This window comes from Calypte anna, chromosome 4A (genome assembly GCF_003957555.1).
Source record: "Calypte anna isolate BGI_N300 chromosome 4A, bCalAnn1_v1.p, whole genome shotgun sequence".
Taxonomy (NCBI): domain Eukaryota; kingdom Metazoa; phylum Chordata; class Aves; order Apodiformes; family Trochilidae; genus Calypte; species Calypte anna.
This window is the reverse complement of record NC_044248.1, coordinates 42854207-42879718: the sequence shown is the minus strand read 5'-3', so window position 1 is coordinate 42879718 and position 25512 is coordinate 42854207. Positions and strand designations below refer to the sequence as shown.

The 25512-nt window shown below is 43.1% G+C and overlaps 1 protein-coding gene across 2 annotated transcripts; it reads right to left on the bottom strand.

Moving 5' to 3' along the window:
* On the bottom strand, positions 1-24223 carry UBE2D3 (ubiquitin conjugating enzyme E2 D3). 2 transcript variants are annotated; one of them, XM_030450357.1, is made up of 8 exons: positions 23764-24032; positions 8205-8268; positions 8084-8115; positions 5438-5515; positions 4533-4638; positions 3140-3233; positions 2561-2610; positions 1-1535 (listed from the first exon to the last, which is right to left on the bottom strand). In XM_030450357.1, exons 1-7 carry the CDS (start codon positions 23785-23787, stop codon positions 2562-2564), a joined length of 447 nt encoding a protein of 148 aa, XP_030306217.1. In that variant the 5' UTR covers positions 23788-24032; the 3' UTR covers positions 1-1535; position 2561. The 2 variants fall into 2 exon arrangements, with proteins under 2 accessions (XP_030306217.1, XP_030306218.1); XM_030450358.1 differs by lacking the exon at positions 2561-2610 and having other exon boundaries at positions 23764-24223.
* Positions 24224-25512: the final 1289 nt, after the last annotated feature.

Genomic DNA, 25512 nt, shown 5'->3' with positions numbered 1-25512 from the left:
TTGTAGAACAAAAATCCAATAGCAATGAGTCTTTATTCACGTTTAGTCACCTGACATGAGGAAAAGTGTCTGTTGCATTAAAATAGTCATCAATGTCAATGGCAGCACGGCTGAACAAGTCCTTTTCAATGGTAACAAACATCCCACATAGTAAAGTCACTTCAACACAGCCTCATGACAATTCCCACATCAAAACAGTACTTTATTTTATAATTTGTTTGTTTTTGCCTCATCATTACTCCCACATTAAGATCTTTCTGCTGTCAAGGGTACAAGGTGAAGAGAAAGGTTCTCAGCCAGCAAAGAGGGGTGCATCAGGAAGGATCTCCACAACACACCACTTCAGACCTGCTGGGTCCCAAGTCCATCCTTGAATGCTGAGCTCCCAGCTCCAGGTGCAGCACCCTGCTAAGGCTACACTGCTATGTTAGCTTATTAATTCTGCATACATCAGCCCCAGCAATGTGTCAACCTGCAACAGACTGAGCATTAGAACTGAAAATGGCAAAAGATTCACTCTATGGAACTTTACATCATTATTTGATGTTAAACAACGAGGCAAATCCCAACAGTATATACAAAAACCAGCTTTGCTTTTACAAAAGATTTTGTTTCCCATATTGATTAATCCAGGCAGCTAACTCATTGGTTTATGCAACTTTATTGAAGAAAATAAATCAATTACTAGTAGAGCTATTAGTTGATCACTCATCCATTGACAACTTGCATCATTTATTCAGTGCTATATTAAACAGTGTTTTGGAAGACAGATTAACTAATAGCTCCAAGCCTCCTAACAAAATTTAAATGAATTACAAAAATGTTCTTAGACCCTATTTTGGAATACAAGGGATGTTTGACTTCCAATTTCCATTCTCTGTAAAACAAGAACTGGTCATTCCTTTATTGACATGCATAAGATACATCACATTTTCTGTTCTGCTGATGCTATAGATTCAGTACCAATTCTCCAGACACATCAGTTATGAGCAAAAGTATATAATAAAACCTCAGTTCTCTAACACTGGAAGGTTTGGAACAAGATGGATGTTGCTACAGCAATGTTACTTCTTTGATGGGAGAAAACTGAACATCCATCTCCCCTCCCCCCTTCTGGTGGTATCTTCAGTATCTGTTAGAGCAGTGAGGAATGTTTGTTTGTTTGTTTGTTTGTTTTTAATCTCATAACCAAGTTAGAATGAAGACATTGGCCACATAATACACATGCTCCATTAAAAAAAAAATAATCTGAATCTTGGGCAATTGTTCTTGTGTAACTACTTTACAGATTCTAAAAGCAGTTATTGTCCAAAGCTGGAAGAACTAAAGTCTTCTCAGATGAGCATGTGCATGAATGGAAGGAGGTAAACAAAAAAATAAAAAAGATGAGGTCTGATAGGGGAGCAGCCGGATAAGAAAATCAAAAAAGGAACAGTAATTTAAAGTTTATTCCAGCTATAATGCAGGTTATTCTGACTTTAAGGTAGCATCACATGGCATACTTCTGAGTCCATTCCCGAGATATTCTGTTGTACCTGCAAACAGAACCAGAAACTGCATCAGCATGAAAACAACAATCTCCTGAACAGTTAAGGATTAAACCACTTCATCCACACCTCAGTATTCTCATCACACTGAGCAAAACCTCTGTCTATAGTAAGATATACTCTTAACTGAAAAAAACCCCACAAACCAAACAAAAGACCTACAAGAAAACCCACAAACCCACAACTCTGGACAAATGCCATCCTAGACTAAAAGACTAACATACTCTCCAATTCATAGGGAACACTTCAAATTCAAGACAAGCAGATTTGCTAGAAGTCTGTTGTGAAGAACTACTGAAGGGGAAGGAGAGAAACCTTAGGTAAGGATTAGAGTACTACATGCTGTAAGTAAAGATTACTTGATTAATATCATCAGATACAGAATGTCAGATTTCTCATTTTAAAGTAAAACAACACTAAACAATAATACACACTATCTTTCCACTTCAATATACTGCTAAAATGATTCTAAAGAAGAATACTTATATTTAAGTACACTATTTCCACAAGAAAAGAGCTGACAATTAGTTTATACTCCATGCTTGTCAGTAAGAAGTTAATTTTACACAAGCAGAATGTAATCACCATATGTTTTCCTGGGCTCTATGTAGAGGACAGACACTTCTGTCCTTCAAAGCTGAAATTTGGATAGTCTAAATTCACCAGTGCCTATGCATGGGGTCTTGCTACCAGGCACCTCCTTTTGATGACATTTTGACAAAATCTCAGTAAATACTTACCAGAAGAAGTTGACAAGCTGTTATCAAAACTCAGTAATGATTTCATACTATCTTTTTTTATTTTTTTGGGACCATGCAAGAGCAGTATCTGTGAGAAACAGTGACTAGCCAGAACATTTCACACTAACCACAGACCAAGCTGTTAAATATCCAAGTTCAGTAACTGGTGCATCCATTATCTGTTAGTTAATCCAGTGCCTTAAAGCATGCAGCACTCAAGTGCTGACAAGTTTGCATTTTGTTAAAGGCACCATGATGTGCAGATATTCTTACCCTACAGCATAGCGTATTTCTCTGTCCACTCTCTTGCTAACCTATTGTACCTAATTGGACAAGTATATTCACCATTAATAGATGTGTCAATATACTTTTATATAAACAAAGTCTACTCCATCTGTGCAAAATGTTAAAAAACACATAAGGAACATAAATGGTTTCAACACAGATAGGAAGTTACGAAGCATTTTCTTTCAAAGGGAGCACCAAAATTAAAGGCCAAGCTGCTACCAAAAGAAAAAAAAGTAACAAAAATAACAGAGCTGGCTTTTCCTCAGTATGAAGGTCTAACTCTATTCTGCTTATGCATGCTAAGCAAAAAGAATTGGGCAAGACAAAACTTTTAAGTACTGCCACAAATCTGAGAGAAGTCTCCTTTACCCACAACTTCAAAGATACTCAGCCTCTTTGTTTCTGAATTGCACACAAGATGAGGTATTTCAGAGGTATTTCTTTGACACACAAGTTCTCTCCATCTCAGACTGCCACAAAAGGATCACTCAATGCAACTGCTGCCTGACAATGCACTCTTACAAAGTTTGCTAAAATATAAGTATTATGCAAGTCTGCACTTACTTGTCTCTGTCTGTTTTATAGATACGTGCAATCTCTGGCACTAGTGGGTCATCTGGATTTGGATCACATAACAGTGAACAAATGGATAAGAGAACTGTAAAAAAAAGAAAATTCTCAATAGCAACACAGGAGCAACAGTCTCAAACAAGGGAGCACAGGTCTTTGCATCAGCATAATGTCAGCATAGGAGAGAAGCTAAGAAGCCTTTTCCCAAATGCACCCACAATAAAACTGCAACCCAAAACAACTCAAAATAACTTTAAGGTTTGCATCTGTGTTGGTTTCCTATTTCCCAATACTTACATCTGTCAGTAAGCACACAAAAGGATGGCACTGTTGTCCCCTGCACTATGATGCAACATAGCAGGCAACAAAAGGACATTATTACGTGTACTGGTGACAACCATATTCATTATTTAAATCACCAAAACTTCAACTTCTTCAAATTATCTTTTTTTAATATCAGACTGAATTCCTTCTGTTATATGTAAGGTAGCAATATCTTAACCTGCACTGACAGAACTACACATCATAAAGGAGTAGCAGCAGTGTAGGCAGCTATGAGAACTTTGTTCTCTCTCACAGCAGCTTTGAAAGAAAAACAACACTGGCAGCATTAAAATGTAGAGAATCTGCATTCAAATTACAAACCCAGTCCTTGGACAGACAGGAATTACAAGTTCTATAGACACGGGAGCACTTTGATGGATCTTCTGAAGCCACAGTGACAGTGACTTTGAGGTCAAACAGAATTTGATCATCACAAAAACATTTGAGAATTAACTTACCTAGTGTAGTAAAATGTTACAAAACTTATATTGCAGCACAACAATTTATCCTGAAGTAGCATCAGTAAGCTCAGTGCATGAAGTAACACATTGCCAGTGCACAGCAGCAGAAAGCAATGTATCAGTAAGTTTTTTTATTCATCTCCCAAAGACATGCCAATATAACTGCATGTCATTTTCAACAGACTCAAGTCAAAGAATTATGCAGATTTCATTATTTAAAGCCTTCAAATTAATCTTTAAATCAGTATTCAAGTGTTTATTCACACAAGTGGCTTCAAACAAGCAGTTTCTCACCCTTAGCTCAACCACCCCAACCACCAGCCTGTTCCAACCCAAATGCTGGCAAATTCCCCTGGGACCAAGCTGGAAAACTCTGCTAAGAATCCTGAAGCATGTGAGCAGCCAGAGGAGGCCTTAAACAGCCATATAGCAGGAAGTGTTACAAAACCAAACATCCACTAAAAAGGCCTGATAGCAGTTTCAAATTGGCAAAACACAGGCTGGAATGAGTAAGGGAAAACAAGAGATGGGTAAGAACAAGATAATCAAAGCTAAAAGCACAGTATTCAAGGTAAGAAACATTTCTCCTTCACAGGAGTTACCTTTAGAAATAGTTAAAGCAGGAGACCACTGTGATCTTAGAATATCGAGACAAATGCTGCCATTACTGTTAATATTTGGATGATAGATTCTTGTTGTAAATGCAACCTGTAACAAAAACAAACAAACATGCAGAGACTGTTTTGGTCTATGATGACAAAGATGTCACCCTTTCTTCTCAGTCAAGCTATCAGTCAACTCAGTTTACTTTAGAAGAAAAGGTTTAAGCAGTTAAAACTGCATCAAATTGATGGAAATACACCCAAGCCACAACCTCTCAGTCTCCAATTACCAGACACTGAATTTCAAGCAGAGGTTGGGCAGCCATGAGGCTGTGTTCAGTCAGAGGTGTGGGCATCATGGAGACACTCAGCACGAGCACCTGAACCAGGGTAATGCTGCTGTCACAGAGCTAAAAACTTCTGTGGTCACTCCAACTACTTTTATACTGACTGAAAGCTGCAAGACAATGCTACAAAAGAAGAGTATTTCACAATCATTGTTGGATTGTAGCAGATACCATCTTCACCCATTTAGGCACCAAGCAATTAGACCACTACCCATAGTGTCACATTCCCATAGGCCAACCCTAACAGGTACACTCCAACAGTCCCCTCAGCAAGAATTCTATTGTAACACAAAGCTGGTGAGGTTTTTATTAAGAAAAACAGAAATAAAACCAAACAAAGACATTCAGCACTCACATATATGAATTTGCTGATAAAAGCTTGCTCCTGTGGTACACTTGGAGGTACCTAAGCCATCTAAGATACTACAGAAATGCATGAAAAAAAGTGAGAACTGACAATACTGCAACACAGATGCTGACAATTTCTGCCCTGTGCTCAGTTGTTTGAAGAGAATTCTTGAAGAGCACCAACTGCACCAATGAGAAAGCAATACTTACCTTAGGTGGTTTGAAAGGGTAGTCTGTGGGAAAGTGAATTGTCAAGAAGAATACACCACCCTGATATGGACTGTCATTCTGTCAAAGCAAACAAATAATTCTCCTATTATCATCTGGAAGGCTAAATATCACTGAATATGTTGTTTTTAAATAAATGGAGAGGAAATTCATTTACACAACTGTTTAATCCACCAATACAAGACAGATGCAATTAAAATTCAATTACTGCTTCCTAAGGTAAGTGATGCAGAACAGACACAGTTCACTTTCTGCATGGGCCTCTCCCAGCTAATGCTTCACAGCAACAGCTTCTCTGACAACCCACTTGGGACAACCTAACAACAGCAGCCAAAGCTCTGAGGCAGCTCCAAGAAGGAATGGGTTAAGAGAAGGGGGTTGGGCAGCTCCTGTCAGGTTCAATGACCTCGAGTTCTTTGTTGGGAGCTTGTCTGCTATAACCACCCAAGTTCATGGTGCCCATGAACAACTCCAAGGGACTCCCACTACCTCCTAAAATCTGTCTTTGGCTGATGTACTGCTCAGCCCTGCAGCAAACCTATGAATACACAGCTAACTCCACCTTCCTTGAAAAAAAACAAAACAAAAAAACCCCCCAAACCCAAACCAAATAGCTCCCCACTCTACCAGGAACACCAAACAATAAAAAAACCTAATCAAGATTACACTGGATCCTTCATCCCTTTCTGTATTAGAAATTCACTGTAATCTAGTACAGTATTTTACACTTCCCTGCTTCAAGGAAACAATTATAATTTGTTATAATAAAGGGACAACTCAATCAGGCATTAAATTATTAGGAGTAAAGCAACATACAGAAGCAAAAAAAGGTGATAGTAAGCAGTGAATTAATGGCATGACTGAAGAGGGACTGTGTAAGTTACTAGCTAAGGGAAGGAAGATGCCCAAAGTTTTTACTTGAAACCACAACTCAATTTTTGAAATAGAGCTAACAATTTCTTTATTTAATCTGAAGATTACAAGCTTTTAATTCCAGATTCAGGGCTAGGGAAAATGAACACAGAATGAGACACAGAATATGCTTCTGAATTATGTGTAAATTAAAATATCATATTAATTGCAAAAAAACTTTTCACCAATGTAAGGAAATAACTGCATATTATTTGAGTACCAGAAAACTAAATTCTGCAACACAAGCCAAGTGACTCAAGCCTGGAAACATAGATTTTACCTTATCCAATCTTTGCTGAAAAGCTACCCATAAGAGACAAACTCTTCTATTTGGTCACTACCATGAAGCCCTTGGGAGCCAGAAAACAACCTGTTTATTGCAGGGATTCTGGGGATTTTTGCAACTACAGAAACCCCTCTACGACTGTGCTAACCCCCCCCCCTTATATCTACCCAAGAAAATTACAGCCTGTGTAATATCTTATTGCAAAGACGGAGGGACAGATGATTGGTTCTGAAATCCTTCTCTCTTATTAAAGGCACAAAGCAACACCACAGGAGCAACTCCTGACACCACAACTCCAGTCAGGGTACTGCCCAGTCTTGAAACAGGCACGTAGACCTCTGGACACCACAAAAACCACGTGGGGAAAAAAGGACCTGTACATAATGAAACCACAAGGGGAAGCTAAAATAATAATCCCAAATTAAATTCAACTGGTGGTTAATATCTTATGACCAGGTACATACCACCCATGTAAAATTATCCCCAGTATAGTGCAGAACACTCCTTGCCATTTAAGCACTAATATAACTATTAAACTATTTTATCTTTTTGAGGAACCTAATTACAATCAATGAGGACCAAGGAGACATTTTTCCAGCTAGGTGACCCTCTAATAAGCACATTTGCCACAACAACTTGAACACCTTCCCCTGTATAGCTGTATATAAAGTCAGGGCAATTCAGCATCACTGATATTTAATTCCAACTCTGTAGCCTCACCAGAAGCATCACGTGGTGGCTGCAGGTCTACTGGCATCCAATATTTGTCTTCTCAGGTTACAGATCATTTTGTTTTCTAAATATAGATAACCAGCCCTAAGAAATTCAGATGTCAAGTGTCTGCAGGTTGTATTTTCAGTAAAGGCAAACATTTGCCTTCTGTGGTCTAACAAGAAAAAAGTCACATTGAGGTTTCAGATGCTGACTGAACATGTAACAGACTTTTTCCTCCAGTCCTGACTGGAACCTCACACTTCAGGGACTTTTTACTCTTCTATTCCTAAAAATATTCAAGATCTCAGTACCTGGCACCAAACAGCATAAGGATTCCCTCTTCTAAGATGCACACAAAAGCATCCCAACGTTCCTGATAGTGATTCCAGCTCCTAGTCCCAGTTCATACTAGATTCAAACTTTTTCTAAAGTTCAATGCAAACAAAGTTTATAGATACTAAGTGATAATCCCTCACATTGCTCTAGAGATCATTTCAGCTGAAACAGATGCCCTCATAAAACATTCCACCAATAAGAAAATCAGATTTTTTTGTTTTCCCCTTCCTTCATTTTCTGTTACTGTAAGGAATACCTCAAGAACTACAGTCTGCTCAGGGGAGTTAGAGAGGTAAAATAATAATAAAAAAAATAAATCTGCTTCCTTCTGAGTAAGAGCTACTAGTTTAGCATGACATCACAAGAATTAGAATACTTACAGGTCCCATAATTGTGGCTTGCCAATGAAACACTACAAAAGAAAAACTCCGCATTATTATCTATGCATGACATGTTTGGAGTTAGCAGAGCAAAACATAGAACTTAAGTAAGGTTACTTACTGTCATCTCCAACGGGACCTGCTGAACACTGTGCTGGAGGATCACGGGCTAAGTCACTAAGTTCCTTTAGGGAAAAAGAACAACAACAACAAAAAAACCTGTTCAGAGAAGGAACACTAATGAACTCGGTAGTTTTCACTTCATGTTCAGCAAAAGTTGGGTTTTTCCTTATATAAACACAGCAGAATTTCAAGTGAGGAATTATTAGAACCACCAGATCACTACCAGAAGTGTCTTGATAAAAGACAAGGACCACCAAAGCCAGCTATGAAGGTCAGCAGCTGCAACAGCAATGCTTTTCCAAATAAACATCACTGCTGCAGACAGCTGGGAGTCCAGGACACAGAGCCAGAAGTGGGAAGGGCCCAACCATTTCCTCCTCAACATTTCCAAGGGTTCAGTCTTAGCTGCAGAAGCCTCCAGTGCAAAGAAAAAGCTATCTGTGAGTCCTCAGCAAGACAAAGCACTGCCTGGGTCTAACAGCTGATGGTAAAACTTAAAAGAAGAATAAAACAAGCTACACAGAAACTCAAGTTTCATTTTCCCTGCTCCCTCCAGCAAGGATCTATCTTGCACAGATAGCAAAATTAATTGAAGAAGCTGCCCCGTGTTGGGATCAGGCAAAATGTCTGTGTTTTTTACCTTAAACTTTACATTGAAGACAATTATGCCTTTGAAATTCTGAAAAACTGAGCTGCACAAAAGAGCTACCTCCCTCCCCCACTAGAGGAGGAATAAAAACAAGAACTTCAGGTGGAGGGTTCCTTGTGTAGTGTCAAGATTGCTGGGAAAGAAGCTCAGCATGGATTTAGTCAAATGTTCCACAGGTTACCTGCTTGGACAGGGTCTTAAAATCAAACTAATACTTTCAGTTGAGTGTGTAAGATATACTGCCCCTTCCTTGCTCTGTTTCTGAATCTAAAAAAGGCTTCAGGAGCTTCTGCAGTTGTCAATGCACCTAGAAGCTGTAAGAACAGCAAAAATCTTCATTCCTGCTCCCATTTACTAACAGTTGCACACAAATTATTTTGCTACAAGCCTATACAAGCCACTGAAACATGAACTTTACTGTGTCAGACATTTAAGAAACCCAGGCATTTGTACTATGCTGGAAACATGAATACTTGGACCAGACAACTAACTTTTGCATGGGAAGATCTTAACATATATCCTTGAAGTTTCCCAAATGGAAACAAAATTGGTAAAAATGTATTAAGTGTAAGCTAACACAAAATAAAGAAAAAAACAGAGCTCCCTGTAACCTGAACACTTTATTTGTTGGCAAGATGACAGCTCCTGTGAACACTGAAAGAGTAACGCTACTTCAACATATGGAAGTTCTTTCATTCCAAACAACCCCAAACCCCACACTGAAGAATACCCCAAGAAAGCTTAGTCCTGCATCTCCCCTCCCTACATGTTAATTTTGATGAACTTTTCAATTAACCAGCTTTCAGATTTGCACTGGAATTAGACTGTTTTGTAAGATGGAACTGTATCAGTTTGTACGATGGAACTGTATCAGTTTTTACAAGCAGTGGTTAAATGAATATTATTGCTCATTTCACTGCTACTGTTCTTCAGAAATGTAAATCCATTTAGAACGCATTCATCTGGACTTATTTCTGCCATCAAATACCACTTATTAGATCCATGTGTTGTTCAGCACCCTCCAGAAAAATCTGCTAGATTACATTTATATTCTCCATGTAAAGGCAAACAAAAAATGCAAAAGAACCAAGCAGAAAGCTTTTTTAATTTTCAGTGGGTTTTCTTCCTATTTAACAAATACAGCAGGTGTTGTTATTCAGTCTTATTTCAATCACTGAATGGCCTAGGTTGGAAGGGACCTTAGAGATCACCTATTCCAACCTCTCTGCCATGGGCTATCTCATGGCAGAGGTGCTCCAACCCCATTATTTGGCATCTGTTTTTCACTTCTAAAAATGATCAATAAATTCCTAAATTTGAGAGGAAAAAAAAAACATATTTTGCCCCTTAAACTAAGTTGTAGCAATAGAACCAACAGGAAGACATAAATGTAGTTGTGTATTTATTACTGGATTATTCCATTTAACAGGGGAAGAAGTTCAGATCCTATTTTTAAAAAAACTACCATGGGGACTAAGAACTATGAAAAGCTCTTCATGCAGTTTATGTAAATTATAAAAATAAGCAGCAGGAAGATGAGGAATGAGTAGCATAAAGCAGACTGTCAGAGGTATGTGCATTAGGCAAGAGAGCTCTTCAAAAATGAAGAAGCCAATACTCAAAAAGTATTTTAACACAGCAAGAAATTAGAGGACATCAGTAATTCAATCAGGGAAAGCAAATACAAGTAGGACTGCACAGGTAAGACATACAAAATGTATTAAGTTCCAGTGAAAAATCTGTGCAAATACACCTCCAGTAATATTAAGAATAATTTACAAGCTGAACCACATGGGTTTTAATATTCCACTCATCTCAAAATACATGTCCATACAGACTCATCCCTTTTAAGCACCTGAACCCTTCCAGAGAACAAACAAGCAGTCATTTTCATAAGCTAAAGGACTAAAGGTTTGTCTGGCTCAAAACACTTCAGTAAAAAAAAAAAAACAACACAAAACACCAACCCAACCAACCTTAACACAACAAAGTAGTTCAAAACACTGATAAGGTTAGGAACACATGATACACCACTTGGCATTTCAACCACAGAGCAAGTGATTTACCCACTAAATTCAGAAAGGAAAAAACCCCTGAGCTGGCACATATTCTTCTGTTTGCTTCTCCTGGGTACTATGGTTGGAAGAGTTAAGTTTGTAGTAAAGCTGTTTGCTTCAGCAGAGCATAAAGTCTGGTGGAAAAACCTGAAATAAAGAGGGCAAACTTTTCCTGCTTAAAGGAACACCAGGCATACCCCATCCCATCTCCCTGCTCAGGGTAGGACACTTCACAGCTGCACAAGAGCAGGGAGGCTTTTTGCAATGAGGGAGCAGAAAATTCCCTCCGTGTAACTTTAAAAGTGCCTCCTGAAAGCTACAACTGCTGAATCCAACAGGCAAACTGGAATAACTGGAAACCAAACTAGCAGGGGCACATGGGCAGTGGTACCTGGATTGCAGCTGAAGCATTTTGTTCAAGGAAAGGGAGTTTGTTTTTTTTTAATTTACCACCCAGCAACAGAAACACAAACTCATCTTCCTTCTCAGCTTAAGCAATCAAGAAGGGCTATTTTATAACAGGAAAATATTTCATCTGAAAAATATCTGACATCAAAACTAAGCTTCATCATTTCCATAAGCTGATTAAAAAATAATTAAAAAAAAAAACAGGCTCATAATTGTTCCCCTGCTTGCACCCAATTTTCATCAAGAAGGTGAAGACCACATTAAGTTTCATTTTACAAAGCAGAGTCTAGCCAGGATTTCAACCAGTATTTTAGGATTCACATCTTCCCAAGCATTGTTCTGTCAAATTTCTACGTAGAAATTGGAAGCTTTAGGCTTTTAATATTCCTTCTGCTGCACTGCTTTCTGTCTCCAGTTTTGCTCCTTTTCATTTACACTCAGTGCCAGTAGTGCATCTCTCTGTCAAGAGGTATCAAGCTACATCCCAAACTTCCTTAAAAATCCCCAAAGTAGAACCCATGGAGTCAGCTGCTAGTTTTTGTTTCACAGGTGGCTTAAGGAAAAAAAAATACATTCCCAAGAAGCAAATCTCAAAGACTTTACATAGAAAGAATCTGGTTCAGAGTAATGTGCTGGGTGCCTATCAGGAAGGATTAGTCTTGAATTCCAACCGTGACACTCTGGCACTGCCATAGGCTTCCGGTGCAGCTCCAGCACATCACCAGTGCTGCGTCCCAGTTTCCAAATATAAAGTTCTGACAGTTCCTACCTCTCCACCAGGGTGATTCATCACTTTGCATTTTACATCTCTAAACACCGTTCAAGGAGGAAGCACCAACACTGCTCTTTGGAGGTCAACAGCAGTCCAGCATCCAGAAGCAGCAATGGAGTTAGGATTCTTTTGGAAAAGAGGGGTAACTGGACCAAAACAGATCTGCTGGCACTGCAACAGACCCGCTTTAGGTGCCACTGTTTTCTGCCAGTTTCACATTAAGTCTGTAGGAAGATGTAGTTTTACTGCTGAAACCCCATTCCTAATCTTCTCTTTCTCTGTGAATTCACCAAAAAGCTAACGACCAACCAACCACTGTTTCAAAACAGGAAAACAAAAAGAGCTTAAAAGCTAAGTGACCTCCTTGTTTTGCACAGTTGTAATCATAACTAACACAGAAAATATGGCACCAAGCCTGCCTGAGTTCCAAGCAGCATTTGGATGATGCTCTCAGACACGTGATGTGGTTCTTGGGATGCCCTACACAAGGACAGGAGTTGGACTCGGATGATCCTGATGGGTCCAACTTGGCAGATTCCATGTGTCTATGAATATGGTTTACACTTCAAGGGAAGATCCAAAACACTGCCATGAGTGTGAATGCAAGACTACAATCCTATTATAAACCACACTTGGTTTGTTTTCTGCTTTTTACAGAAAAGCTGCTAAAAAGCCTCCGAGCAACTCCTCTCTACCAACTATTTAAAAGATTACAGAAGTCATTTAAAGGACAAAGACAACTCAACAACAAAGGACACCTCATCCAAATATGCATGAGCACTGAGTGAAGAAAAAAAAATTAAGGGACCAAGTTGCCTTTTCCACAGAAGCCTTCAGGTCTCAGGCAGTCCAGCTCAGGAAGGAATGAGAGCCTGATGCCTGCCCTGCTGCCTCCTGCCCAGGTACCAAGTGGGGCAGCATCAGGAGCAGCTTCAGTTGTCAGAATTCACACTCCCTGTAGCACAACTGCTACATTTTTCTAGTTTAAGCTGGAAATAGCCAGGGCTTATTTTTAATCACAGGAGCAGCTGACTTCAATAGAATGGCAGAAGATCATCCTCACCAGAGTGACAGAAGATCACTCATTTTCCTCCACAGGCATAAACTCAACTTACATTTGGGTTGGGTTGACTCTAGCTGGACACCAAGTGCCCACCAAAGCCACTCCATCACTCCCCTCCCTCAGCTGACGGGAGAGAAATTTAACAAAAGATTTTGGGTAGAGTTGTACTGTCTGGTGGGTAGATACAGACAGGGAGATCACTCACTAATTCTCATCATGGACAGAACAGACTCAACTTGGGGAAAAAAAAAAAATCTATTGCCAACCAAATCAGAGTAGGAAAAATGAGAAATAAAAACTAAATCTTAAACCACCTTCCCCTTAGCCCTTCCACTTTCCCAGGCTCAACTTTACTCCCAACTTCTCTACCCCTGCACCAGCACAGGGGATGGGGGTTGCTGTCAGTTCTCACACCTTTACCACTCCCTCCTCCTCATGGGGAGGACTCCTCACTCTACCCCTGCTCCATCCTGGAGTCTCTCCCACAGCAGACAGTCTCCATGAACCTCTCCCACCCGAGTCTTTCCCACAGGCTACAGTTCTGCATGACCTGCTCAAGCATGGGTCCCTCCGACTGGATTTGGTTCTCCAGGAACAAACTGCTCTAGAGTGGGTCCCCTGGGGGTCACAATTCCTGCCAGAAAACTTGCTCCATCTTGGGCTTGTCTGTCCTCACAGGGCAACAGAAGTCCTGGCAGGAGCTTTTGCCAGCACAAGCTTCCCACAGGGTCATTTCTTCAGGCATGCTCCAGTGTGTTTTTTCCATGAGCTGAAGCTGGTTATCTGTCCCATCAACCTTCAAGGGTTGCAGGGGGACTCTGCTCCTAACCATGGTCTTCACTATGGACTGCAGGGGAATCTGGGGCTGCTCTGGTGCCTGGAGCATCTCTGCCCCCTCCTTCACTGACCTCGGTGTCTGCAGAGTTGGTGTCCTCACTTTTTAAGGAGGGGTTCCTTCCCTCTCCCTCCTTAAGTCCATCACAGAGCTGCTTCCATCACCACTGATGGGTCTGCCTTGGCCAGGAGCAGCTCCATCCTGAAGCTGGCTGGCACAGGATGTGTCAGACATTGGGAAAAACCTCCAGCAACTTCTCCCAGAAGCAACCCTTGTTGCTCTCCCACTACCAAACCCTTGCCATGCAAACCCTGTAGATTGAATATTGGTTTGAAAAGATTTAATATTGGTTTGTAGCAATTATTAGTGAAAATCACACATTGCAGCTTTCTGCTTTGTATTCCAGAAAGCATGATGGGAAAAATAGGGTTAATTTGCCTTGCATTTCAGACATCCCCTTCTAGCTTGGAGGGCATGAAAGGTGATCTGCAGCTAAATCAAAGTTTATATTAAAAGAAGGAAAAAACCCGACATTTAGGGAAAAAAATAAAATCAGTATTTATTAAAGTGCTTGTCTAATGTTATCTGTGCCACACAGGTTATTTCAAACTCTAAGCATCCAAAAATTCATCACTTCATTAGTCTTACTCATTAGCTGACAGCTGAAAACAGCTTTAAAACAGAAGGAAGGATTGGAAGCAGCTATAAAGGGAGAAGAACATTTAAGCCTGTTTGAAGATTAAGAAGTGTCAAGCAGCAAAGAACTACTGCTTCATCCCACACACCTGCATTCACAACCTGCCTTTCAGCATGAAAATTAATTACTCCTGGAAGCAGAAAATTCAGTATGAAAAAACACTGACTGTGGGGTTCTAAGCCAAGTAAGAAAGCAATGGCAAAATGCACATCACAAGACAGGACATCCAGCACAAAATTATCAGCTTCAAACAAGCTGGCCTTTTGGCTAGCACTTAATAAACTGATAAAAACAATGTATAAGAACAGTGGGTAGTACAAAAAGATGCAGGTTCCTGTTGTTTAAGACATTAGAGCAAATACACAGAGGAAACACATGAAGAGCAGTTGCAGAGAAGATCAGGGGGCACAGAATGGTTTTTAAGAAACCCAACCCATAACCAGGAATGTAAGAGTTGTGATGGTTCCTATCTTGATTATCCACTTGTTCTGTTTTCCATAGTTCTCCTTGCTCCAGCCTTTAGTACTACATTTTTCAGGCTACACTCTGCATGTTGGTTGTACAAAGTCTAGCACCAATCTCCTAATGGCACATTAAAGGACAAACAAACTCATGTTTTCAGCTGTGCACTCAGGGAAGGAAATGCCAGACTGCTGTGCCACTGTCATTAAAGTCACTCTGTGTGTTTGGGCTGGGATACAACTGCTTGGATGACTACACAAGATCTTCCCTAAGAACCCACCTTTCAGTACACAAGAATGAGACTATTGTCTACAGCTTTTCTCATCTGCTCTGCAATCTGGAAGGCATACAATGTAGGTGATGGGGTTTGGAGTTCCAGAGTTCCCACAGCTAAAATGACTGCTGTATTCCAGCCTTTCCTGAGTTCACCTCTTGCTGGAAAGATCCAACTGGAAAAAGAGTTCAGTTACCAAATTTCCTCTCCTGGTCATTGACTGAAGGCATTCAGAACAAACTTAGAAAATACACGACTGCTACACACCTACAGCTGTGCTTTGAACTCAAAAGGCATGGCTTGTTTTCCAATAAAATAATCAAAACCCACAGAAGCTCTCTTACTCAAAGATGGAAAAAAAATCTGACTGCTCTACACATAAATTCTGAAGTATTAAAACAATAACCATTCCCTGAAAATAACAGGGTTATTAAAACACATGCTCAGTGTAGGCTGAGGGCTGTGCACATCCACTGAAGTACTTTGAGGGGAAAAGTCTGAAGTGAAGCTCTGGTTAACAACCTATCCATTCAGTGGCAAGCAGGCCATTTTAATTCTGGCATTGCCAAGCTCTTCAACACTGCACCCTGAAACTTAGCATGCTTTTCAGTTGGAGGCTTTTCCTTTGGGTTTGTAACCCAGGACTACAACACAGCCCCCAAAGGTGTTGGGCCTCATGAGATGCAGGAAGATGTACCCAGTCAAATGAAACACTGACCAGGAAACAACAGGACAGATTAAATTTCATAGAAACAAATACAAAGTGATGCACTTGGAAGAAAACTTATATTCCAAGTCAGACCCTCTGGCCTGATGGATACCACTCAGGGATGAGACTCTGGCATTGTGTCAGGCAGTTTCACACAACTGTTAGCTTAACACTCAAGTAGATATTGGGTTTGGTAGCATTGTACCAGCTCGTCCCAACACTGAGCTGCAGCTTGTCAGGGACACATCAACATAGAACAGAACCTCAGCCACCAGCATCTGAGATATCTGTGCTCTGCCCTGGGCTCCATCTGACAGAGGCCTCCTGGAGCTTGCCAAGACTGCATAAACAGCAACTCCAGGGGACTGGGAGTGATCAAGTTTTTGTAGAAATCACCAGCATCCTTAATTAGGCACTTAAGCTCAGCAAGACAGCACTTTCTGAAGAAAGGAACAAGAATTCTCCATGTTCTCAAGGAAGCACACAGAAAGGACTGGATATCACAAAGGTTTCCAATGAATATCCTAACAAATAACACCACATCTGCCATCAGTATGGCAAATTCACTGTTTAGATGTAGTCTGATCTATTATTCCAAAATACAATTATTTAACTTAATGAGCACTCTCAAAACCAGCTCTCCTTCTAAAAGGCTGTCTTGAATTTACCAATTCATGTTTTGTATGAAGCCAAAGCTACTGCAATATACCACAGGGGTATATTCAATGAACATAACCATGTGGGGATGACTACACCAGCTTATCTACAGCTGTACAATCACCCTATCTTATAATGCTATTGTTACCACCCTGCATAATGGGGCTGTGTTTTCAACAGCTAATGGCAGAGATGCAAAACCCAGGGCCTGTCTACAGGATTAGGTACAGTTACACACAAAATTAGCTCACACTGAGCCAACAAAGCATAAAAAACAAACAAACAGAAACACTTTCCGGAGTGCAGCTGCTCTCACAGTCAAGTTCTAGCTCAGCTACCCAGAGAAGACTGATGTCCACAAAGGTCTTTAAAAAAATGACAAAGGAGAAAGTGTTTAAAAGCATGTTTATGAACAGGCTGCAACCTGAATTAGGGGAAAAGAAGTGAGCTATTGCTCCTCTAGCAAATTGTCATTCAGGAGATTCTCCTATTCTACTTATGCCACCAAGAAATAAAAACTAAAGCTAAAAGGATAAACAAAGTTTGCAGTTATCTGATTTAGAGAATTCTCTGACATTATTCCTCAAACAGGCAAAGGTTGGGAAATACTGCACTAGATCAGGCCACTCATATTTACTGGAAACCTAAAAGAACTCTTGGAGGAGCTCAGAGTGATGAGCACCTGGCCAACCTGCCTCAAGGTTACAAAGAAAACTTGCTAGAAATTTAACTGAGCAATTGACACAATCCTCACAACCTCCATCAGGAAGACCTAAAGCTCTTCAGCATCTGCACTCAGCTTGTAGCTCTGGTGTCCAGATGTTTGTGGAGGAGAGGATTAAACGTTTGTCTCCTTTTTTTCCTGGGCCCTAACATTTGCAGGGCAGTCCTCAATTGTCCCATCTTGCTTTTTGAAAACCAGATTAAAAACCCATCACAACTACACTGAAAAAAACCTGCAGGACATCTTGAATATATCTTGCATATCAGACATCTCAAATGCATGAGGTTCAGAACAAAGGCTTCCTTTACACAACATTTCAATACTGAAGTTTATTGTTGGTAAGAAGCCTCTGAACAATGTTTAAACAAAATTTAAATCACCCCCAAAATTCCCTTCTATCTATTTAGCTTTCAATCCTGAATCCCACAGCACTCTTATTTGGCTCATTTTTCAGTATTAAATCTTGTCTACTTCCAAGTGTTTTACAAGGAGTTGCCAAAGGCATAAACAGCAATTTAAACTTGTGAATGTAATTTTAACTTTTTTTTTTTTTTCATGGCTTTCCTAACACAACCAGCACATGTAATATATTGCTATCAGTGCCCTATTGAAAGCTGACTGAAGAAAAGGGTTTTTTGTTTGGTTTTTGTTTGTTTTTAAAGCACCTGTACTTTCCATTTAGATTTTGAGGAGTTAAAATTTAGGTTGAAGAAGTTTACAAAACTGTCCAGCGTGTGCAGCTCAACACAGTTTAAGACTCTCTTCTGATAAAATCCACTTGACAAAAAGCAACTGCATATAAAAATGCACTCACTACTGACTGCAATCATACAGACATTGTTACTGCTGCTTTCATTTCTTACCCTGTTTTTTACCTGCATGGGTCACAGCATGCCTGTAACTCAGCCTTTTCCATGCAGGATACAGCATCTTAATCTGAACGATCAACCAAAAAAAGTCAACTTAATCTGGTGTCAGCCCCAGCGCTGAAGTGCAGACCCCGTGTTCACATCTGTCAGCTCTGACACGCAGGGGAGGGACCCCCAAGAACACAGAAACAGTTCAAGTGCCAGAACCTTAATACATGCAATAAAAATTTATCTGAGACTGCTGATCAATGCCCTAATCTGAATTACACAAAAGCTCTACCCTTTTCCACTCCTCCTTCCCAGCTGTCACTTGACATCTCAGCCAAGGTTAAGATCCTCCATCCCCTCTCTTCTTCAAGGGTTCAAAACCCAGTGGAAGAAGAGGAAACCTCAGTGGGTAAGGGATGGCACCAGCCTGGAGATGGCTTCCACAAGAGCTTTGGCAAGAAGCAGTTTACTGCTCTGTATTCAGCAGCTGCTACTTACAGCTGTTTACATCCTTCCTCCCCCTCCTCTGCCCATTAATGTGTGAGTGCAAAGAAAAGCATTAGTGCTCCCGAGCTGGTTACAGGCTGGGGAGGCAGCTGAAGGCAGCTCATGCTGTGGACTCCTACATCACGGGGAGTAATAGCAAAAGCATTGGCTTGCTTTCAAAAACAGAGCTTTAAAAGCTGGAATGATCATGAAGAAAATGTTGGCTGGATAACCTTTGTACATTATCCCATCCAAATCCTGAACATGCTGGAGAACTCAAGTTTTTAAGGTATGCAAGAAGAGCCAATCAATGGAATATTGATCTCGGAAGTTCTGTAAATGACTTAAGTGAGACTGTGATCCCCTTTTCCTCCCATTCCACTGCACACATCTAGAGACCTATGCTGACTGGGTACTTGTTTCACAAACACAGTGCCAAATTAACAGGAGAAATCTTTAAATTCCTGCAGTCCAAACTTTCTAGGTAAGGAACCATCAACTCTCTCATAAAAAATAATCAGTTCTTAAAACGTGTCCAAGACCTTAACAGTAAATGTTGGACTTCAATATGGGTATCAAGGCTTCCCCACTAAGAAGTATTTTTTCCACTTCAATGATAATAATTTCATAGTATAGATGTCACTTCTGGCTATTTGGATAAGCTAAACAGAATTTAAGAGATGACAGCTTTCATCTGATGCCAAATAATTTTTTAAAATACTTAAGATTTTCAATACTAGTGCTTCCCAAACTCCATTACTTAAATCCCATGATTTACAATCAATCTAACACGTTTAACCACTAAGAGCCACAGCCCCACTGCATTACCTATCTGTGGCAGGGTTCAGTCTACTCCTGGACACCCAAAATAGTTAACTAAAGCAAAAAATGTAATTCCATACTTACAAGGAGCATTCACAAAGGTTTAAAGTGTTTTAACTAAGCTTGTATCAACTGCATTTCATTAGCTAATAAATCTTAACTTTCTGAGCCCCTAAACAGACAAATCCAGACTTACTTCTAGACATTAATTCAAAGCATAAGATCAACCACGGAACCCCAAGCTATTTGACTGTTTTGAGCAAGTCCAGCAAACTAAACCCAAGACAGCCTGCAAAAAAGTATTGCACGTTTCATCCAGAAAATGAAACTTAATTTCAAACAGCTTTTTCTAGCTAAGCTAATTTTTTCAGATTTCTTACTAAGCACAAGAGTAGAAGTTTAAAACAAAAGTAATAAGCAGGCTTCATAACTCTTTATCTAAATCACCTCTAGTAAAGCTTCACCTTTGGTAAAACTAATGTAGATTTCCATGCTGCCTACACTGCCTACATCCAACCTCTGGATTATGGATCTCTCCATATGAACATGTAGAGGATGGGGATATAGTTGCAATTAATTATACATTTAGGAATAGCACTGGAAGCTGTAGCATTGAGGGAAAATAGTTATTTAGTCTCCACCACTGTCAGTGGAAGCCTTCTATCTGAAGCAGCAGTAAATGGTTTTGCCACCTTCAGCCCTGAACTTCCAAGATGCCAACTCCATCTAAGGTTTTCCAATAAAACACCCTGACATAATACTGCTGGCATAGGTTTTCTTAAGGATTTAAAAATTGAGACATTTAATACACGTATCTTCTGTGTTAATTCTGCTTTAGCCTATCAAGATTACCACTGAAACCTTTCACATTGCCTTGCTTGAATGGACACATCTAGAGGTGATAATATGGCCACTGTTTCATGATTTAAGTTCTCAAATGTACACATTCCCCATTCCCTACTCCTGCATGTTTCCCTGCTTCCACATCATCATGGGAACAGGAAGCACCAACATACTCCAGCAATTACAGGATGTGCATTCAGCAGGTACCACTCAGCACACTTCAGACCAAGACCATGTACCACAAGCATGCATCAAGCATTTGGATACAAGTTCAGAAATCCACGTGATTTTTTTTGCATACTGGGAGGGGGAGGAAACTGTGGGGAAAATTTCAATCCCAGGAAAAGAAACAGTTAAAAATAATACATAGGTTCACGTTATACCACAGCTAAAGCACTTGCTTGGTATACTAAAACAAGTGACTCTTGTGCAAAGTGAGCAGCTCTCAATAAAAGCAGAGTTTTGCCAGTTGAATGCAGGATACCCTCAGGGCAGATGGCACAGATGCAGTGATGAGCTCCAGCATATCATCATCTTTCTGGGGCTGGCCATGTACCTGACAACTACTTGAGTGTGGTGAGAGCTTAATAAAGGGTGTTCCAGAAGCAGACAACCCAACACAGAAAACATGAATCCTCCTGTGCTTTCACTGCCAAGCCAAAAGTAGAATTTCCTGGTTATGTTTTCAGTGGGTGCTGCTGAATTCTGAACGTGTAACATCAGATTAATTTTACACAAACACAGCCTGAAAGTCTGATTTCCCCAGTATAATAAAGGTTTTCCTTTTGCTTGTAATATCAAGCCCACAAAGAGGGAGTCAGCTAAACACACTGCAGATACCTTTGCTGGTGCATTTGGGATGTCATCTGCTGCAGGAGACAATGAATTCTAGTCCTGACAAGTAATACCACAAGTCAGACTAAATCAGCTATGTGTGATTACAATGTTCTGAGGTCCTGGTTTCTCTTTAGCCTGTTCTGATCTACTGCCAAGAACATACTACAAGGAAGCAGAGAGTTTCAAGGTCTGATCTGTGACCTTACAATTGGAAGATGGGAGATCCCAGCTCACTGGTCACAGAGTGCCTTTCTCTGGCTTTAGCAGCTGGCAAGATTAAAATCTAAATTCACAACCACCTCGTTACAAAATTGGCCCTACTATTTTTGGATTTCAGCCTCAATCCCAGTAAATGTTTGTACTGGAAACCATGCTTGGGAAGAAAGCAACTTGCAAGGAATGAGTTCAGTCTAGCAAAACATCAGTTTCCAGGCTGGCAAATAAAATAATCAAAACTCTGAAAACTACGTGAATTTGGAAGTGTATGTTGCAACAAGCTGTGATTAAATTGATTAAAAATAGCACCTTCAAAAAAAACCCAAACAAGCAAAATAACACACACCAACTTCGCTAAAAAGCCCAACCAAGCAAAAGAATCCTAACCCAATGTTCTCACCAATTCTAAACTCTAGCCCTAGATCAAGAAGAAGCTTCCTACTACTAAGTGCCACGGAGCATAAGGACCAACACAGGACAAGAGACTACATGGAACAGGCCCAAGGCCCTGAAATAAAAAGGGTGATTTATTGATTCATGAGTCATGCTGAGTCGTGTTAAGGCTGTGACCACCAGGTTACTAAGTAAGTGGGGGTTGTCTGGTCTTATATTTGACAATAAATGCTTACCTGCAGTGCCTGAATCTGTTTCATAAGCACGAGTTGATGACAAAGCATACTAGGGAGTATCCTAGCTGTGTTTCAATTCAAGTGATATCATCCACTAATACAGGGGAACAAGCTCTGATGTCAGAGTTAAAAGGAACTGTTTGGAAATTCCTGTCTGAGCACAGCTGTAATTCGGAGACAATTCATTTAGCTAACGCTAATTCACAACAGATTTAAAGCTTTTGGGGGTAACAACAATCCTTTCACTAATACATGATAAATAACCTCATTTTGACTGAAACATGCCCACGAGCACTGCCAAAGAGAGGAGGAATTACAGTAAGACTGGGAAGTGGCGAAGTTGATACAGTGTCTGCACAAGATGTTTTGTGTGCCGAAGTTTAGTTCGCCCATTCTGGGACACAGACTTTTCTGCCATCTTGGCAGTCTACGAGGTGACCAAGAAACTCCTTCTCGGCTCTCGAAATACCCAAAAACGCTGCCATTACATCTTCACAGCCATTCCCGACACCCCAGAGCGTTTTGTTTTGGTTTTGGTTTTTTGCCGTCGAGAAACCCGAAGGCTTCCCAAACGCAACCTTCACGTCGGGAGCCTTCTTTACTGGGAGAGGTTTGAAAACAACAAAAAAAAAAATTAAATAAATTAAACAAATAAGAAAAAAAACTCCCCAACTTTCATCACCTCGGCATTTTTTCCGAGTTAGCCGCGAAGTTACTCCACCCGGCTTCGATTGTGCAACGGGGAGGAGGCAGCGGCGGCGCGGTGCGCGCTCCCGCCCGGCGCAGGGGGCGAGGCGAGGCCGGGCCGGGCCGGAGATCCCCGGGAGACGGGAGGGTCGAGCACGGCCCCCGGGTTGGAGGAGGTGGGAACGCGGGGAGAGAAGGGCTTGGCGGCGGCAGCTGCTCCGGAGCGCGGCCCTGCGTGTGTCATGTTATTGCAGAAAGCCGGAGATCCCGGAAAGAGCCCGAACTAGGCGAACCCGCCGCCATCTTACAATGCGGGAAAGTTGCACGCCAGAGGGGAGACCGGCCCGAGAGACCGGCTGCCTGCGCCACGGAAGGACGCGATCCGGCCCAGAGCCCCTCCGACACACACGTACCGGTACCATCCGGGCCGGCCGGAGGCTCAGAGGCAGCGGAGACGACGCCACCGCCGCGCCTGGGTGGCTCCGGGGTTGCGCTGACATTTGAGCGTCCCCGGGAGCTACCGCTCCCCGAGCCCAGCCGGGGCACCCCCCCTCCTCCCGCTCTCCGGGGTCCTTGCGGACCCCCGACGTTCTAGGCCTAGGCCCGGGGTAAGCGGCCTGACCGCCCCGGCAGGGCCGCGGCCTCGCCGGAAGGAGCCGGCCCGGCCTGGTCTCCTTCCCTCGGCCTCCCGCCTCCTCCTTCCCTCCCCCGCCGAGCCCGGCTGGCGCACCCCTCACCCCCCCCTTCCCAAAGCCGTGCCCCGCTCCTCCCGGGGCAGGGGTGAGATGGGAAAGAAAACACACCCAAATACATTTTTATAAAAGACCCAAATGGGGAAGCGGGGACGGGCGGAGGAGAGGCCGCGGCGCTTACCTTGTTGATGCGTTTCAGCGCCATTGTGTGCGAGTGCCGCCGCCGCCGGGCCCGTCTGTGCGCCGCGGTGACTCCGCGCTCCGCTCACGCTGAGGGGGGGCTGGGAGGGAGGGAGCAAGCGAGGAGGAGGAGGAGGAGGAGGGGGAGGAAGGCGGAGAGGGGGAGGGGGCAGCTGCGCTTCTCCTTCCTCCGGAAGCAGCCGAGGGGGGCGCCCGACCGGAGCGCGGCGGCCGCCCGGAGTCCTGCCTGCCTGCGGGCAGCGAGGCCTTGCGCCGGGGAGGCTGCCGGGGGAAGCGCTCCGCCCGCCGCGCCGCGCCGCTTCGCCGCCTCCCGTCACCGCCGGGAGCAGGAAGGGTGTGTGGGGTGGGGGGAAGCCAAGGGAGGCACCGCCCGCCCGAGAGAGCGAGAGGGTGAGAGACAGCCCAGTACAGCACCGCCGCTAACCAGGCCCAGACGCCGCGGGAGGCGGAACCAGCGGGGAGGGGCGGGCCCAGACACGCCGCCGCCAGCACCCTCCCCCCCGGGGGGGCAGCGAGGAGGGGCAAAGGGGCGGGATAAACGCCGCCGGGCGGGCCGGAGTTCAGCCCCGCTGAGGCGGGGGAGGATCTCACGAGCGGGAGGCGCCAGTGCCGCGCAGGGCGGAAGGGAGGGGCGGAGGAGAGAAGGTTCTGGGGCTACCCGGGGCCGAGGGCAGCCCTGCCGCTTCCTCCTCCTTCTCCTCCCGCCGCCGCCGAGCGGGACCGCCCGGGGGTGGCCCCGCGGCAGCCCCGGTGTGCGGCGGCGCGCACCGCTGACGACAGAGCCCCCGCCTGTGAAATGGCGGTGCCGGCCGGATCTATATGGGTGCGCTGACGCGATGGCGCCGTATCCTTCCGCGGGCGAAGCGGCTGTCCCAGCTGTCAGCACCGGGGGCGTCACCGGGAGGGATTCGGTCACCCGCCCTCCCCTCCCTCGTTTCTCCTCGGGCCGCGCTGGGGAGCGGGCAGCGCTCACCGCCCGTCGCCCGTCCTAGTGCCCGAGAGGCTGGGAAGGGACCGGTGGGAGCGGCGTGGCGGATTAGAGCGCGGCGGCTGAGGAGGCGGCTGAGGTGTTCTTCCGCCGTGGAAGAAGTAAAGCCGACGCGGTGCCCCCCGAGCATCCGCGGAGCGCTGGGAAGCGGAGCGGGGCCGGGGCCCCTAAATGAAGGGGCTTGCGCTGGTGGCTGCGGAGCAGCAGAGAAATAGCACCCAGAAGGAGGATTGCGGGCCCGATGTGAGAGTAACGGGCCTGGGAAGCTGGGGTGTGTGTGGATACAGAGCTAACCCAGAGCCGGTGCAAGGACAGACACAGACTGGGGGCTCCAGGGCCGGGGCAATCCAATTAATTTGCAGTGACGCCTTCGTGACGGGCTTCTTGGAGGCTTTTTTATGTAGCACATGTCAGCGAATCGCCGAAGGCTGGCTCCTTTTTCTCTAATATAAATTCTGTAGGTTTGGGGGAGGACTCCTTCTCCCATGAACAAGCAGAGACCGATTGCCAGATTTGCCTTTCTGCTGTAATGAGGGGATGTAGTGCATTAATAAACCTGGCATTGACTGTCCCGGGAGTATAGATGAGTAATTAGTTAAATTCGTGGCACTGGACCCATTTTTGCATTCATTATCGTGCCCTTATTGCACTGCTGTTGGTGCTCTTGCCAGCCAGGATGCTAATTACTCTATTGAGAAGGCAGCATAGTCAGAAAACCTAATTGTGTAACAAAGTTTTCAG

What these genes read in the sequence shown, in the direction of transcription:
- UBE2D3 (XM_030450357.1), bottom strand. Translation starts at nt 23,787, where the DNA reads ATGGCGCTGAAACGCATCAACAAG. An exon ending in AAGCCACAATTATGGGACCT is followed by an intron (nt 5,516 to 8,083) that starts GTAAGTATTCTA and finishes TTGCTTTGACAG; the next exon opens with AATGACAGTCCATATCAGGG. An exon ending in ACCCTTTCAAACCACCTAAG is followed by an intron (nt 4,639 to 5,437) that starts GTAAGTATTGCT and finishes TTTTTGTTACAG; the next exon opens with GTTGCATTTACAACAAGAAT.